At 42.7% G+C, this 14,887-nt stretch overlaps 1 protein-coding gene across 1 annotated transcript in view; it reads left to right on the forward strand.

Moving 5' to 3' along the window:
- LOC100221884 (deubiquitinase DESI2) overlaps positions 1-14,887 on the forward strand; it is a 54,535-nt gene that overhangs the window by 27,023 nt on the left and 12,625 nt on the right. The window contains exons 2-4 of the mRNA XM_002200458.7: positions 5,556-5,628; positions 6,950-7,043; positions 8,033-8,174. Coding sequence (XP_002200494.1) covers positions 5,556-5,628; positions 6,950-7,043; positions 8,033-8,174 — 309 coding nt within the window. The remainder of the gene's footprint in view (positions 1-5,555; positions 5,629-6,949; positions 7,044-8,032; positions 8,175-14,887) is intronic.

Genomic DNA, 14,887 nt, shown 5'->3' on the forward strand with positions numbered 1-14,887 from the left:
TTGAGCCAAGGGTCTCTTCAGCAAGCCAGATCTCCCATCCTATAAAGAGGAGACATCCCTGTAAAGGGCCAAGTACAGTGTGTGACTTGGCCCTCAAGAAGGAAAGGATTAAGATCAAGCTCAGGTGGTAGGGCTGACAGTCTCTTATGGGACCTGTGTTGCTCCCTAGAAATGTCTAAATATAATTCTTTACTGTTTTTTTTTCCTTTCTCCTAGAAGCAGAGCTCTGCCAGTAAACTCACAGGGGAAAGGAAGTTATCCTTCTGAATTACATGCAGATGATGCTTTGAGAAGAGATACAGACAAGTTAGTTACTGTTTCATCATCTGTACCCATCTGGTAAGGGTGTCTCAGTCACAGGAGTGTGTGGTCATTCCTGGACGTCAGAGCCAAGCTCTCATGCCTGGAATGCTGGCTCAGGGCTCAGGCATTGCTTGTGTGTGATACCTGGTGAAGAGTAGAGCTCTTGGCAAGGATCTATCACACTGGGTACTCTGAGTTTGCAGCTATTTATTGAAATCAAATCTAATTAACAACTGGTGGATTTATTTTCTGTATGTTCATACAGATCATAATGAAGGAAGGTTTAGCATCTGTTCAGTAGTGGATGGATCTGGTGGAGTGGAATATCTAGTCAGTATTGTGGTGATAAATGGAATACTGCTTAGTGTGTTGGCCACTCAGAGGAAGTATCAAGTGCTCAGAATATCTGAGATACTCATGAAAGAGGTCTTGTCTCCAGCGTCTGAGGAGCTGTTTAGTTAATCTGCTGAGCCCATTGATACAGGAAAGATTTTGGTGACACACCATGGAAAGTAATGAAGTAGTTCTGAAGTAGGGAAGAGAGTTAGTGACAAAAACTTCAATGTTATAGTACAGTATTAGTTGATGGCAGAAATTAGTGGTTACATGGATGGGCCTCTTCTATCTGGAGACTCATGTTTCTGGCATGAGTTCCTGGGAACTCCTGCTCTGAAAACTCCCAGGATGATATAATCTGTGAATATCACATCATCTGCTTCTCCATTCTCGACCTAAAAGATGTATGTCAATATAATGAAGCTTTTTTTCTTTCTCTTCTGGAAAGTTAGGGCACGGTTCACAGGTAAGACTTTTACTTCTACCTCTGTGTGATGGATAAATGAAGTGAATAACAGAGAACTGACTCAGAGTATCCCCCAGAATCTAAACTATCTCACTGGTTATTCTGATCTCTGAACCAAACAAGGGAAAATCAGGGAAAATCTGAGTAAAACCTGAAAATTTTCAAATTCTACTTCAGCAGGGATCTTCATTAAAAGCTATTAATTGATACGCTACAAACTAAATGCAGAGGTTCCTCTCCGGGTTTGAATTTTGAATTTTGGGCTATCTGCTGCTATTATGAAGTGCTTATAGCCAGATTAGCCTTCCTCCCTGCCTCTGTTATTATCTGAGCTGTTCTTTGTTGAAGATGGACATGAGACAGAATGCTCCAAGTCCCTCTGGGTATGGTATAGGGCACAATTTTCTGGCAGCATGCAATGCAAGCGAGAATCACAACTTCCTTTAAGATACTGATGCATTCAGTTCCCTGGCTCTTCATCTGACTGAACAGGCTGCCGATTTTTGTTTTTAATCTAAGCCATAACCAATTTATTCCAAAGATGAGTATTTGCTGACTGTTGCTGCCGTTCTTACGCTCAGAATTGCAAACCCCTTGGAAAACAAGGCCAGCTCGTGCATGTGTGTACAAACCTGGTTTCAAATCTGGCTTGGATTCTCTTTTCCAGCTCAGCAAGTGACTGACATGTTCACTTTAGCATAGCTTCCTCTTAAGACAAGCTGGGGGTTGTGCCAAAGTGCTGTGAGGCGTTCACTGTGAGCTCAGTCACACACTGGAGGCAGATTCTACAGCACCCTGGAGACAGGGGTGAGATGAGGACAGTACAGCCATGATTCAGAGCTGCCTTGCATTTCAGTCTTGCTACTAGGTCATACCAGTATTGTATCAATTGAACCAAGATGCAAATCAGACCCCGCTTCAATAACACCCTTCTGTGATTGAAATTATTTGAAAGTGCTAAATCAGGATAGCTTCTGTTCAGTTCAAATTCAGGTATGGTTGAGGTTGTTGCTTTTCAGTCCATATTAGCTAATTTAAATGAATTAATACTGAAAAATACACCATTTAAATACAGAAATGTCCATGTGATTGTCATAATCTTGCAACACCTGTCATCAGCCAGAGAAACACTTTTGCTCCTCTCTTCTTTATATCTGGAGGAGCCTCCTCATCACTTGTACTTTCAGAGCTGCCCTGTGGCCTTGTCTCTCTGCTCCTGGAGTTGGGCAGGATGTGTTGCAGGGTCTGAAATTCTGTGCTGCAAACAAGAGTGCTTGAGGCACAGGGCAGGCTTGTGATGTAAGGGTGCTCTGCATGTAATAGGTAGTCAGATCTCAGAACATTAACAAGTAGTCCGTCAAGGAGAGGGTTTTTTTCTTGCTTGTTTGCTTATTTGTTGTTTGGATCCAACATAAATTTCATATGGAAGAAGAAAAATTATAGCTGCAAATGGCTTTCGGTGTAACTTCCTTGTTTGAAATACAAAGCCTGATGCAGATGAGGCTCTGCAGATAGCCCTGATTTTGATATCTGGTAAGAGAATTTTTGATTTTAAAAGTCTCCCTTCTCTTCCTATTAGTTACTTCTCTAAGCAAAGCAGCTGGTGTGACCCGGGCATGTTTTGGTTGTATTGTTGCCCTAAGACAATAGCTCAGCCTGAGAGAAGAAGACAACCTACTTCCCATATCATCTGGGACTTGTTTCAGTTGGACTTGAGAAACCAGTGTTTCTCTGAAGCTCACTGAGACTATTGGAGGAGTTAACCCATGAGTGCCCCTTCAGTGCAGACAACACTGAGCTGGACAGGTATGTTGATCTCCTTGAGGGTAGGAAGGCTCTGCAGAGGGATATAGACAGGCTGGATCAATGGGCTGTGGCAAATCATATGAGGGGCAGTAAGGTGAAATGCCAGGTCCTGCACCTGGGTCACAACAGCCTCAAGGTAGTGCTTTAGGCTGAGGGATGTGTGACTGGAAAGCTGCCTGGCAGAAAAGGACCTGAGAGAGCTGGTCTACAGCAGCTGAACGTGAGCCAAAGTGTGCTCAGGTGGCCAAAAAGGCCAATGGCATCCTGCAGTAGTGTGGCCAGCGGGACCACGGCAGTGATTGTGCCCCTGTACTCAGCACTGGTGAAGCCCTTCAAATCTTGTATCCAGTTTTGGGCCCTCACTACAAGAAAGGCATTGAGGTGTTGGAGCAGGTCCAGAGAAGGGCAACAGAGCTGGTGAAGGGTCTGGAGCACAAGTCTGAGGAGCAGCTGAAGGAACTGGGAGTGCTTAGCCTGGAGAAAATGAGGCTCAGCGGGGACCTGAGTGCTCCTTACAACTATATGACAGGTGGCTGCAGTGAGATGAGGGCTGGTCTCTTCTCCCAGGCAACAACTGACAGGATGGAAATGACTTCCAGTTGTGTAAAGGGAGGTTCAGAAAGATATTAGGAAAAATGTCCTCACAGAAAGGGTTGTCAAGCATTGGAACAGACTGTATAAGGAAGTGGTGGAGTCACCATCTTTGGAAGTATTTAAAAAATTAATTCATATGGTATTGAGGACATGGTTTAGTGGTGAACATGGTGGTGGTGCTAGGTTGGTGACTGGATTTGGTGATCTTAGAGGTATTTTCCAACCTTAAAGATTCTACAGTTCTCTGAGGTGTGGGAGATTCGGGAACTGAACAGAGGGTTTTGTGTCCAGGGGAGACAGGCTTTTGTCCCATGGTGTCATATCTGGTCTCCACCTCTATCTCTTCCCCAGTCAGAGAGGGATATTCCTGCTGCAGAGAACTGCAACAGAGAACTGTGGGGAAGGGCAGCAGAAGGCAAGGGCACCTAAATACCAGGCATGGTGCTCAACCCAGGATTCACTGCTAATGTGCTGTCCCAGCTGGCAGAGGCTGAGAGCTACCTGACCCTAAAAACAAAAGTTTGCATAGTTCAAGTGAAAAAGTAAATGGAGATTACACAAGGTCTGCAGAGAGCAGTGGGCAGAGGTCCACCTAGGGTCAGGCAGTTTGCTGCCCTCCTGCAACAATACATCATTTGTGATAAAAACAAACTCACAAAGAACAAGAAGTATTGCAGCCTTTTATAGAGGGAAATGGAACTGCTGTACTGCCAGAGGCAAGCATTTTTGGGGACATGGTTTAATATATCAAGATTAGCCATACAATAAGTCAGGCTTGGGTCAAAGCTACCGTGTTCTTTCACAGTACTTTTTCTGCAAAACAAGTAGCAGTGGTTTTGCAGAAAACATTTTCAGGTGATTTACAGAGCTACTGCAGTCATTACAAATACGTAAGCAAGTAGTGCAAGCACAGTAGTTGCAGTATGCCAGACCTTTTGGCTGCCTGACAACAGAAGGGCTTTTATTCATACCATGGAAGCTCAGTGACACCAGACACGGGGAAGGGGCAGCTTATTCTGGTTCCACAAGAAGCTGCTACCAGACCCAGAAGACAATTTTAGTTTAATGAACCTGTCATGTCCTTGTACAGGAACAAGTGAGCAGCACTCATTTTCCTCACAGTGGTAGATTAAAACCAGAATTTAGTTGCTCTAAGTTACTAGAAGACGTATCTTCATTGCACAGCAGCTGTAAGTGAACTGTAAATATACCAGGCATGGGCAGTTTCCTCAGTGCCTGAAAACATAATTTCTGTAGCAGTGCAGCTCTGCAGCTGACCTAATAAACAGTGATGCTGAGCAGGGCTAATTATCTCCAATGCAGCATTGCCCTGGCATGGCTGTACAGCTTCTTGCTCCAGAATTAGCTTATCTGGGACTTGTTTGGGTGTCTGCACTGTCCTTCACGGTGTGGTGGAAACAGGCCCTGTGCAGTGCTCGGTGGAGGAATGTCACACGCATGCACTGGACTGTAGTGTTTCTCTGCTCGAATGTAACGGGGGAATGCTGGGCTCCAGACAAAGGAGTCACTTAACAGCTCCTTTTGAAAATGTCTCTGACCTATTGGGGCAACAAACTTCCAACTCTATAATCTCTTTGCCTGAAACCAAACTCATAATAAGTAGGGGTGCTGGGAGGTAATGTTACAAGGTGTGTGGAAAATAACTGGGGAGTTTCTTACTGAAGATTTTGAAGATTAAATAAGGCAAGTGAATTTATAAAACTGACTCAGTGTCAGGTATTAGGTGAGAAGATAAATAATCACACATTCTGTAGCAGTTGGGCTTATGCAGGTTTAGGTCCAGTTGTATCTTAATGCAGGTTAGTACCTTAGGTGGAAAGGGTTACATGAGCATTTTTTTGACTAATCCAATTCAGATGGATAAACACAGTGCCCACTTCTGTTGGTCTGTAAGAGTCTCAATTTGTTTGTCTCAAGTTAATGTCAAAATCTCTTCTACTTAACATGAGCTGGGGAAATGGGAGATATATCAAGACCATATGTTTCTTTTCCACTAATGCTTCCCATTGTGGCTTTTCTCTTTCTGTAGTACTGGATAAACGAATACACCTCCACCTTGGGGATTGGTGTCTTCCACTCTGGCATCGAGATCTATGGCAGAGGTATGAAGTATTTCCCTTTTACTACCTGCAGAACATGGGGACAACTGTATGGCTAGTCTGATATGGAAAAGCACCCCAAAGTTACAGCTTTTGGCAAGGAATGTTTTGAGGGATAAAAACTGAAAAACTCAGCCAATTCTCTTTTCAGAGTCTATTGTGGAGTCTAGGAGGAACTCATGCAGTTCTGTTATGAACCACAGAGTCCCATAGTCCTTCTTATGCAGCCTGTAACTGCAGCCTGTATTGCTTGTGCAGGTGTGTAGCAGGATGGCAGATGGGAGGAGCAATGCTGGAAAGCCATTCTGTAGTGAAGGAGGGAGATAGAGAATGGGAGATATGAGGGAGGGGGAAAAGAGGTGGATCAGGGGTTGTCTTTAGGCCTGTAGATCTATTTGTGCTAATTCCCTGTCAGGATAAATCTTTTCTCGAGTTATTCTTCATGAACGTGGTCTAGAATATGGTCTAGAAATCTTGGGATCTGGGTTTCCAGATACTGGAAACTGTTGATTTGAAACAGAAGAGTTACAAAGAAAGGAAAATCTCACATAAGACTTTTGAAATTACCTGGATGGGGTACAAGCTGCTTAGAGCCACCCATTTAAAAAGTAAAGGGATCTGTAGTGTGGGGAAGGATGGACTAGCATCACAGACTTTGTTTCCTTTTTCAGCATTAAATGGGAATGACTGGCTACTCACTCGTGGTATTTTCATGCAGTGCCTTGCAGTATCCCTTTTGGTGCTATTTCCATTTGAGCACAGGCTTTCACAGGCCCTGTGAGACACCACGAGGATCACAGGCTCTGTTCACAAGCCCTGCAAGGTGGCCTGTAATGACATGGAGAGACTCCCTGGCTTGACTTCTATGTGCTGGGACAGCAGAGTACAATCAGCCTGGTTTTCTGCAAAGACTTCCCACTCACTGCCTGTAAATCCCTCTGGAAGATTTGATTTCTCCTTACTCTAGAAATGGCTTCTTCCAGCTCCATAGCACCACTGGAAGCCTCTCACAGTTTAGCCAGATGTCTTCAATGCAGAACTTTCCACTGAGAGAAAGCCACCTGGATGGGGACAGAGACAGACTCAGAGAGTTTTCCTGGTGCTGTGGGAAAGCAGTAGTGCTAGCATGGAGGGAGTCTGTGAAGGCATCCTCAGTCCAAAAGGTAACTAGGCAGCACAAACAGCTTTCAGAGTCTGGCTAAAACAGATTTTGGCAATAGCCCAGCCCCTCGTGCTGATGTTGAGCCATGCAGACAGCTGCCATAGACTTTTTCCTGTCATGGCGTTCATTCAATTACTCACAGTCTGTTTCTTTTCTTGTCAGAGTTTGCCTATGGAGGGCATCCCTACCCTTTCAGTGGGATTTTCGAGATCACACCTGGCAGTGCGGTAGAACTTGGCGAGACCTTTAAATTCAAGTAAGGGCCCTTTTCTGCATCTTCCCTTCTGCCCCTGGTAGCCATCAGCATAGGGGGAGCAGGGAAGTCCTGTCCTCTGGGTTCTCCTTTCACTCTCCTCATAAGTGCCCTCACTGCCATCCTTTACATGATCCTGATTCAAAGGCAACCCTACAGGGATTTTGGAGGTGGATAAAAAAGTGTGTACAGCAAACAGGGAACAGTGATGAACTGTGTTTGTCAGGGATTAAAAGCATGCTTACGAATTAGTGCAGTTCTCTTTTCCTATTTTATTCATCTTCTGTGCTCCCAGTTTTGCCTGTATCACAGAGTAAATGGACAGAGGAAAAAAATAAGTCTTCTCCTTTGATGAGTACCCCCTATCTGTGGATACTGCACAGAGTACCTGATGTCACAGTGCGTGTTTTTTGCTGCTCTGTTACAAGGGACAGACTGGCTGCTAAAGGAGCCTGAGAGGATACTGCATTCTTGTGTTGTTCAAGCTGCTCAGACTGTGGGACTGTGGGTCAAGGAAATGTCCATGGCAGAGGGGCTTGACCTTGCCAGACCGCCAGTTTAAGTTGAGGGCCATTTTAGAACAAGTGCTACTGAGAGAATATTGGGAGAAGCAATAGATTTCTGCATAAAGTTTTCAGTCTGCTCCTTCCTGGCCCAGGGGACCCTATCAATTGTAGAAAAAACATCTCCTCTCTTGTAATAGAACTTTCTCTTCAGGGATGATGGGCAGAGTAGGAGCAGATGCCCAGAGCTGAGATTTCCCTGGTGGTGAGCAAGAAGGGGCTGTTGCCTGTGTGATAACTTGCTTCGTGGAAAAGCTGTGCATATTACTGTGCCATTCTGTTAGTGAGAGTTTCTGATAGCCTCAGATATGCATGTCCATAACATTTTAAGCCTGTCCTTCTTGCAAATATTTGATCATTTCCTTCTCCCTTGGTATGTATCGCACTTATCACTCTGTTTTTCCTGCTGTGTGTTTTATTTTTAACTAGAGAATCCATTGCCTTGGGCACTACAGACTTCACAGAAGAGGACGTGGATAAGATTATGGAAGAGCTGGGCAAGGAATACAAAGGAAATGCGTACCACTTGATGCACAAGAACTGTAACCACTTTTCTTCTGCTCTGGCTGAGGTGGGCACAAATGGGGTTTATTTATTCATTTTTTACTGCTTCAGATCTTTAGTAATGTTCACAGAAAGGGACCTTGGGTCATCACACCCTGCAAGGTCAGAGCCCACATATTCTCTCTCTGCCCTTAATATTTTTGGAAGGCTTTTGCTGTTGAAAGGGATGGGATCAGAAGGTAGAGATGTGGAAGGCTTATCACATGCTTGGTCTAAACTGTGTGGGGAAAAAAAGAGTGCTTGTAATTTGGTTCACTGAACAGGCACTGGGCAGGAATTGAAAGGACAGATCTGGTTATCATGCAAATGTGCATCATTTTCATAACAAACATAAATAACAGTGTATGATCTACAAAGGCATAAAAATGGTTTATCAATGTTCTGGAAACAAAAATTTGCAGTATTCAGAGTGTGGGTGTTCCTTTTCTTTATTTAATCTGCACCATCCAAACATATTAAAATAATCTATTTTCTTATGGACATCTTCAGTGCTTATTCACTTTCATGTTCTCAAAACCACAGTGAGTTTAGAGAAATTATTATAACAGCTGTTATTTCTATTCTGAGACAACTGAAGTACAGAGAAACATAAATTTTATTCCATCTATCTGCTGATTTTGGAGTATCTGATTTTCAATTCCCAAAGATGTGATTATTCTGTTGGGAAGTTGCCTTCCTCTTCAACTCCCAGATGAGCTGGTTAAAGTGTGTTTCAATTAAGGTGTGAATATTCAACATTTGTGTAAATCTGATTTCCAGGTCTTAACCCACTGTCAGAAAAAGATGGTAAAAGCATAAAATGGAAGTGACCTTCCATAAAAACTCTTTTCCATGCTTTCCATATTTGCTTTATGGCAAACTCAAGAAGAGAACATAATTTTTCGTGATAGGATAGGATTGCTGTATCAATGAAACTTTAATTTCTCCCTGTGGAATCCCCATTGTAATTAATTACACATCTCTTGACTTTCTTCACCATATGGGGCAAGGGTCCTATGCCAATAACCTCTTTTGCCACAAGTGTTCATTCCTCCCCAAACAAGCCCATCACAGATCCCAAGTGAGATGTGTGGGAACAGTACTGTATGATTTTGTAAGAAAATATTGAGTGAATCTGAGAACCAGCAATGGATTTAAAAGGGACTTGCTTAGGCTCCTAGGAACACCAATTCTCTATTGGTTCCATCCTTATTAATTATATATAGAGCCCTTTCTACAGATGTTAGCAAATGAAAACAAACAGGAAGGAATTTAATTGGTAGAAACAGAGAATGAAATTCCAAGCACTACAGTGAGCACATCAATGTTAGCTACACTACTAATTTGGAATCAAATATCAAATCAATAATACAGAAAATATTAACTAAAAATTATGAAGGAAACTCAAGAAAAAGCTGTGGGATTATTAGGAAAAGATAAACAAAATCCTTTACATGCAGCAGTGAAATAAAGTCACTGCTTACTATGTACTTTGAAAGGTAAAATGTCTGTCTTGTCTCTAAGCTATAAGCTCCAAGCCATTCTTCCTTGATTCTACTGCTACACATCAGTGTATCCTCATTGCCCTTTCCTTGTCCAGCCTTCCTAACACAAGTCAAGTAAGATATCTTACAGAAAAACTAGTAGCATATTTTAAATTTTGTTTTCAATATGCTTTCAGTGGGCATCTTTATAGAAGTGGAGTTTAGGGTTAAGTTTTCCTGCAAGAGCTTTCTTGGTGGATTTGGAGCACTCATTCATCGCCCTGTAACCTGTCTAGATTGTAAAGCAAAAGCCTGAATGGCTGGTTCTGACACTTCTGCTCCCAGGAGCAGAATTGTCTCAAGATTTACGTCAGTTTAAATAAGCCCTTCATAGGCAAGCAGGATTTTTTTGTTGCTGTTGTTCTTCACATATGCTTGTGTTTATCAACCCTCTCAAATGCATTACAAATGCAAACCTGGAGGAGCTGGACAGCAGGCCCAGGAGCAGAATGTCCTGGATGGTCTCTAGCACAGGGATATAGAAAATGGGAGCTGAAATTCTTATAAAAATAGCTGGTGGTATGACACTACGCAAAAGTCCCAGCCATTCAATATGCCTCAGTCAGCAACATGAGGAATATGTGTAGCTGCCTTACAATAGGCAGCCCCATCCATTCTGGTAAGTGCAGTCATTTTGGCTATTTGGAGCTGGGTGAGAAGTAGCATAGGTTATCTTGGGTTACTTCTGACCTTTTGGAAGAAGTCTTCTTGAAATCTATTGAGACAGAACTGAAAGCAGAACTGAAAGTTTCTATTCTTAACACTTGAATGCTTTCTTTACTTCCCAGCCTAAGTGATTTTTTCCTCTTCTTCTTCCTGTAGTTCCCATTAAAACTAAACAAACAAAAAATCACCCCACTGGGGAGCTTCAGGCCCTTCCACATAGAGCTACAAGATGCATCCTCACAGAACATGCTGACTACATAATGATTGGCTCACAAGCCTGTGTAGATAAGTGTCACCATATAGGCCAGAAAACAGAAATTATATTTTCGCCCAAAATCAATTCTGAGATGTCTCTTTAGTATTTGTATTGCTCTTTTCTTCAGACTCAACATCTGCAAAGGAGTAATAATAACAACAACAACAACAAAACTATTTAGCACCTATTATAGCATACTCATGTTATGTGACAGTTAAAGACAGTAAACAGGAAAAGTATTCAAAGAATTAAAAGATGTAGAAATTTTGCTCAACAGAATGAAGCACTGGAACTGGGGTTTCATTCCAGCCACAAAAATAATGTGCCATGGATTTTGTGTGCAAATTCTCGATCTCTCTGTAGCTGTAGCCCATCTGAAAGGTGATGCTATAGGTACCACAATGTCCTTTCACCCGGGGGGGGCTTGGGGTGGAGGATGCTTTTTAGCATGAAAGAGGGAATGCCCAGCTCTGCTCCCAACAGCCCTTTAGGCTTTTCTGCTTACAGGCACAAACCATTGTGCACAGTTAAGGAGATGGTTGTTCTGAGCCTCCTGGGTAATGCCAGGCAGGTCACATCTCTCTGCTGTGCCAAAGGGCACCCTCCTTGCAGACTGGGTTATTTGCTTCCTTTGAAAAGGGCTCTGAAATCTTTTAATGATAGCTCTCTTATCTGCCAGTGTTAGTTACCTGGTTTTTGGCTTGTATTGGTCTGTTTCAGCATGCAAAACTAGAGACAGAGCTTTATAGCTGAGTGATGCTGTCTGAGTTAAGGTGTGTTCACACACACCTGTCTGGCAGGCCTTGAGAGTTGCAGACCCTGTGCTAGGGAGCTGTGTTCAGGCACCCTAATTTCCTCAGCTGGCTCTGGGCTTGCTAATTAGTATCCATACAGAGATTGTTCTGTGGCAGGGCTATGTGCTGGGAGGATAATGCCAGCTAGTCTTACAGACTGAGGTGAATGTAGCCATATGTGCTGCTGGCTGCGGTCACACCTCTGCAGAGAGAAAGGAAAGGAGGTGTAAGATTGGCCCTCCTTCCTGGATCAGCTTCCTCAGAATCCTGTTGTGAGAAAACAGTCATATATCCAATTGCAAGAAGTTGTAGGACAGGTTCCTCATCCTCAGAAGGACTGCTGAAACCAGGCTTTATTTTCAGATTTTTTTTTGTTTTCTTTTCCTTTACCTGTGTTTTCTCAACAAAGAGAACATCTAATTGGAAATCTTCCATCTACATCTGTTTGAGAAATGTTTTTTTTCTGTCAAATTTGCATTTAATATGATGATGTCTTGGATCTACCCATGATAACTGGTAATAGCTTTTCAGAGCTACATGCAGGCTGACTGCTAATGGCTATGGGCTTGTCTGGACCTAAGACTGCCACTCTGCCATTTGGCCATGCACCTTGAAAAATCCCTGCATTACAGAAGTCCAGCACAGGCAGCTAAGCTGTACTTAACCACTGAGAATGCCTTTGCTCTACCTCTGAAAAAAACTCACTTTGCAGTGCAATTGCAGCCTCATTGTGTGCTGATTTGGCATTGAACCCCTCCCTGAATCCACACATCTCTTCTGAGTCTTCTGAACTTCCTGCCCACCTCACTTGTAAGCTGCAAGGGGCTTTCTTTGTTACTCTCTCATTGCCACTTAGCTCTGAAGTTTCATTACTCCCTACTGCACACTGTCCAGCATATCTAACTTGCTCAAAACTTAATTCTCTCCCTGCGTTGCCAATTCCCTATGGACTTTTATCAAGCAGCTATTGGAACAAAGAGGCATGGCTTGGTCTACTCACAAAGCAGTTTCTCTGGAAACAAAGAATGTTGCAGTTTTAGCTGCAGCAGTTCAGATTTCATCATCTCCAGAGCTATTTTATGTCAGCTTTCTCAGTAAGTGAACATGCTGCATGATCAGGAGTCTCTTCCTGTAGATTTTTCTTCACCAGCAACTTTGGGTTATTCAAGAAGTGAAGAACTACCAGAAAGCATAAGTGTATGCAAGCATTTTAATTAGTTTTGAAGGAAGTTCTGATGTAAATCAGGGCATAATTTCCTGATGGATTATCATAAGAAAGAAATCTGTTGCACTCCCTGTGCATTTGCCCAGCTCCAATTTAAGGTCACTCTATACACACCACTTTATACCCCTTTGCAGCCTCCATATACCCTCACCATCTGTGTCAGTGTGAAAATGTGAAAGGCCCTTGAGTCAAGCAGTCAAAATCTAGTCAAGGTTGCCTCAGCCACTTGACTCCTGCAACATGATGTCACGATACCTGTATTTATAAACCTCTTCAGCAAATTGTGGGTTAAAATGAAGAAGTCCATCAACTGGGATTAGCAACTTGCCTGCAAGAAGCTTAGTCCTTTCACATTGTTTATGCTGACAGTTCCCAAAATCAAGTAATATCATATTCTCTAAAGAAACTGTCCAAGAGGATGGGCAGTCCTTTGGAGGACTTATGCTTACAATTTATGCAAAGAAAAATCAGTGAAGCTATCATTATCTTATCTGAAACTTCCCATCCTGTTCTGAGTTTATGTACTATTCTGTGCTTTTAGTACTCCAGTGGGGTTTCATTCTGATTAAGTTATGCATGTGTAGGGAATTCAGTTAGGACTATGTCAAGATAGGAAAAAAGCCCTTCTGTTTGATCCATCTGTTTTAAGTTACTTTGTTCCTAACAACCCCCTGCAATCCTCCCCAATGTATACCTACAGCCATACGTCCAAAGGGCCCTTCAAGTAATTGCAAAATATGTATGTTCTTTATGAGTTGTCCTGACTGATGAAAAAGACTATTTAAACTCTACCAGATGGTAAAAAATACCAGCTCTTGAACATTAGAAAAACATTTTAAAACAAAAAGAAAAGGTTAAAATAATTTGTTCTTCCCATAATATGAACTGTTGAATTTCCTGATTCTTTTAGAACATGGAGATGTGAGATAGAAAAAGGACAGAAGTTACAAATTGCTCTAAAGAAGACATAAAGGCAGGGAAAAGCCAAACTCAAAGACATTCCTGTACTGCAAGTTCCCTTGCAAGGACCTGAAGGTATTAAGTCCTATCCTTGTCACTGCTTTGCAGAAGCACTGGTCACTGCAGCAGCAGGCCACAAGAAACTATGATGTGATGTATCAAGAAGGATTTTCAGTTATACACTTCGTCACTAAGTCTGTTCTTTGGGTATGAGTTAGGGTAGGAGCATGCAGACACAGGGAATTGTGAAATTGCTGTCAGAAGGCTCTTTTCAGTGCAAGAGCATGGCTCATGATTTCCCTGCAAGCCTACAACAGAATTTGGACTTGTGGAAGGCAGCTCCTGGGTGAGGCGAAAGCATAGCTGGCACAGCTTGTACTTCCAGACACACGTTAAGGTGGAAGGTTGACTGACAGGGTTCCGTTTGGGAATATAAGAATCTGAGTCCTTTGGATGGGTGGGCATATGCTGAGTGTACAGTGCCTGAGGACAGCTTCTGCACAGGAGATAGCAGCAACTAGAGGATCAGAGGGAGGATGGAGGTTTGCTGCTTTGAGGTTCTTCTCCAATCTGATGATATTCCTCAGTGTGAGTGTAAGGATCACACATGTCACTGAGTCTTAAAGACTCTGAAAAAGCTTCTGCTTCTTAGCCCATTCACAAACTGAAGATAATTCATTTGACTTCTCACCAGCAATTTTCTATGCTTCTGCAGTTTTCTAAATAAACTGTGGAGCTGTGTTCTTACCAGAGTGATGGCAGTTGCTACAACACATCTCAGAAAAGGACAAACCGCCATGGTAAGGGAGAAAAACACCTCTGAATCAGCACCATAACTGGAAGATAAGTGAAATGACTCAAGGAAACCACTCTTTCTCCTTTCATTAATGTGATTACTGCCAAGCAACTATCCCTATTTAAGGAAACCCTCCAGTACCTTGCTATAGAACATATAGCACATCATTATCAAAGAAGCGTGGCTTTTGAGCATCAGGGAAGGCAGCCCCTGTTAGTCCCCAAAAGCCTTACTAGAGGTGGGACAGCAATGAAGTCAGTGGGTCTTATGGGGCCTTTTGATAACATATGAAGTTGGTGCTCATTACAATTAGGAAATTAATTGAGAGTCAGTGGTTTAATTTGCCTTAGAAATTGTTGATGTTGGAGCTTTACCTGAGGATGGCAGTGGCAAAAGGTTTTATTCTTGCATGACATCTTTCCTTCATCTCCTTGAAAGAGGAATGACCTCCTTCTGATTTGTATGAGTAATTTATCTTAAATATGGGAAAAGATCAAAAC

Source organism: Taeniopygia guttata, chromosome 5 (assembly GCF_048771995.1).
Source record: "Taeniopygia guttata chromosome 5, bTaeGut7.mat, whole genome shotgun sequence".
In the NCBI taxonomy this organism is placed as follows: Eukaryota; Metazoa; Chordata; class Aves; order Passeriformes; family Estrildidae; genus Taeniopygia; species Taeniopygia guttata.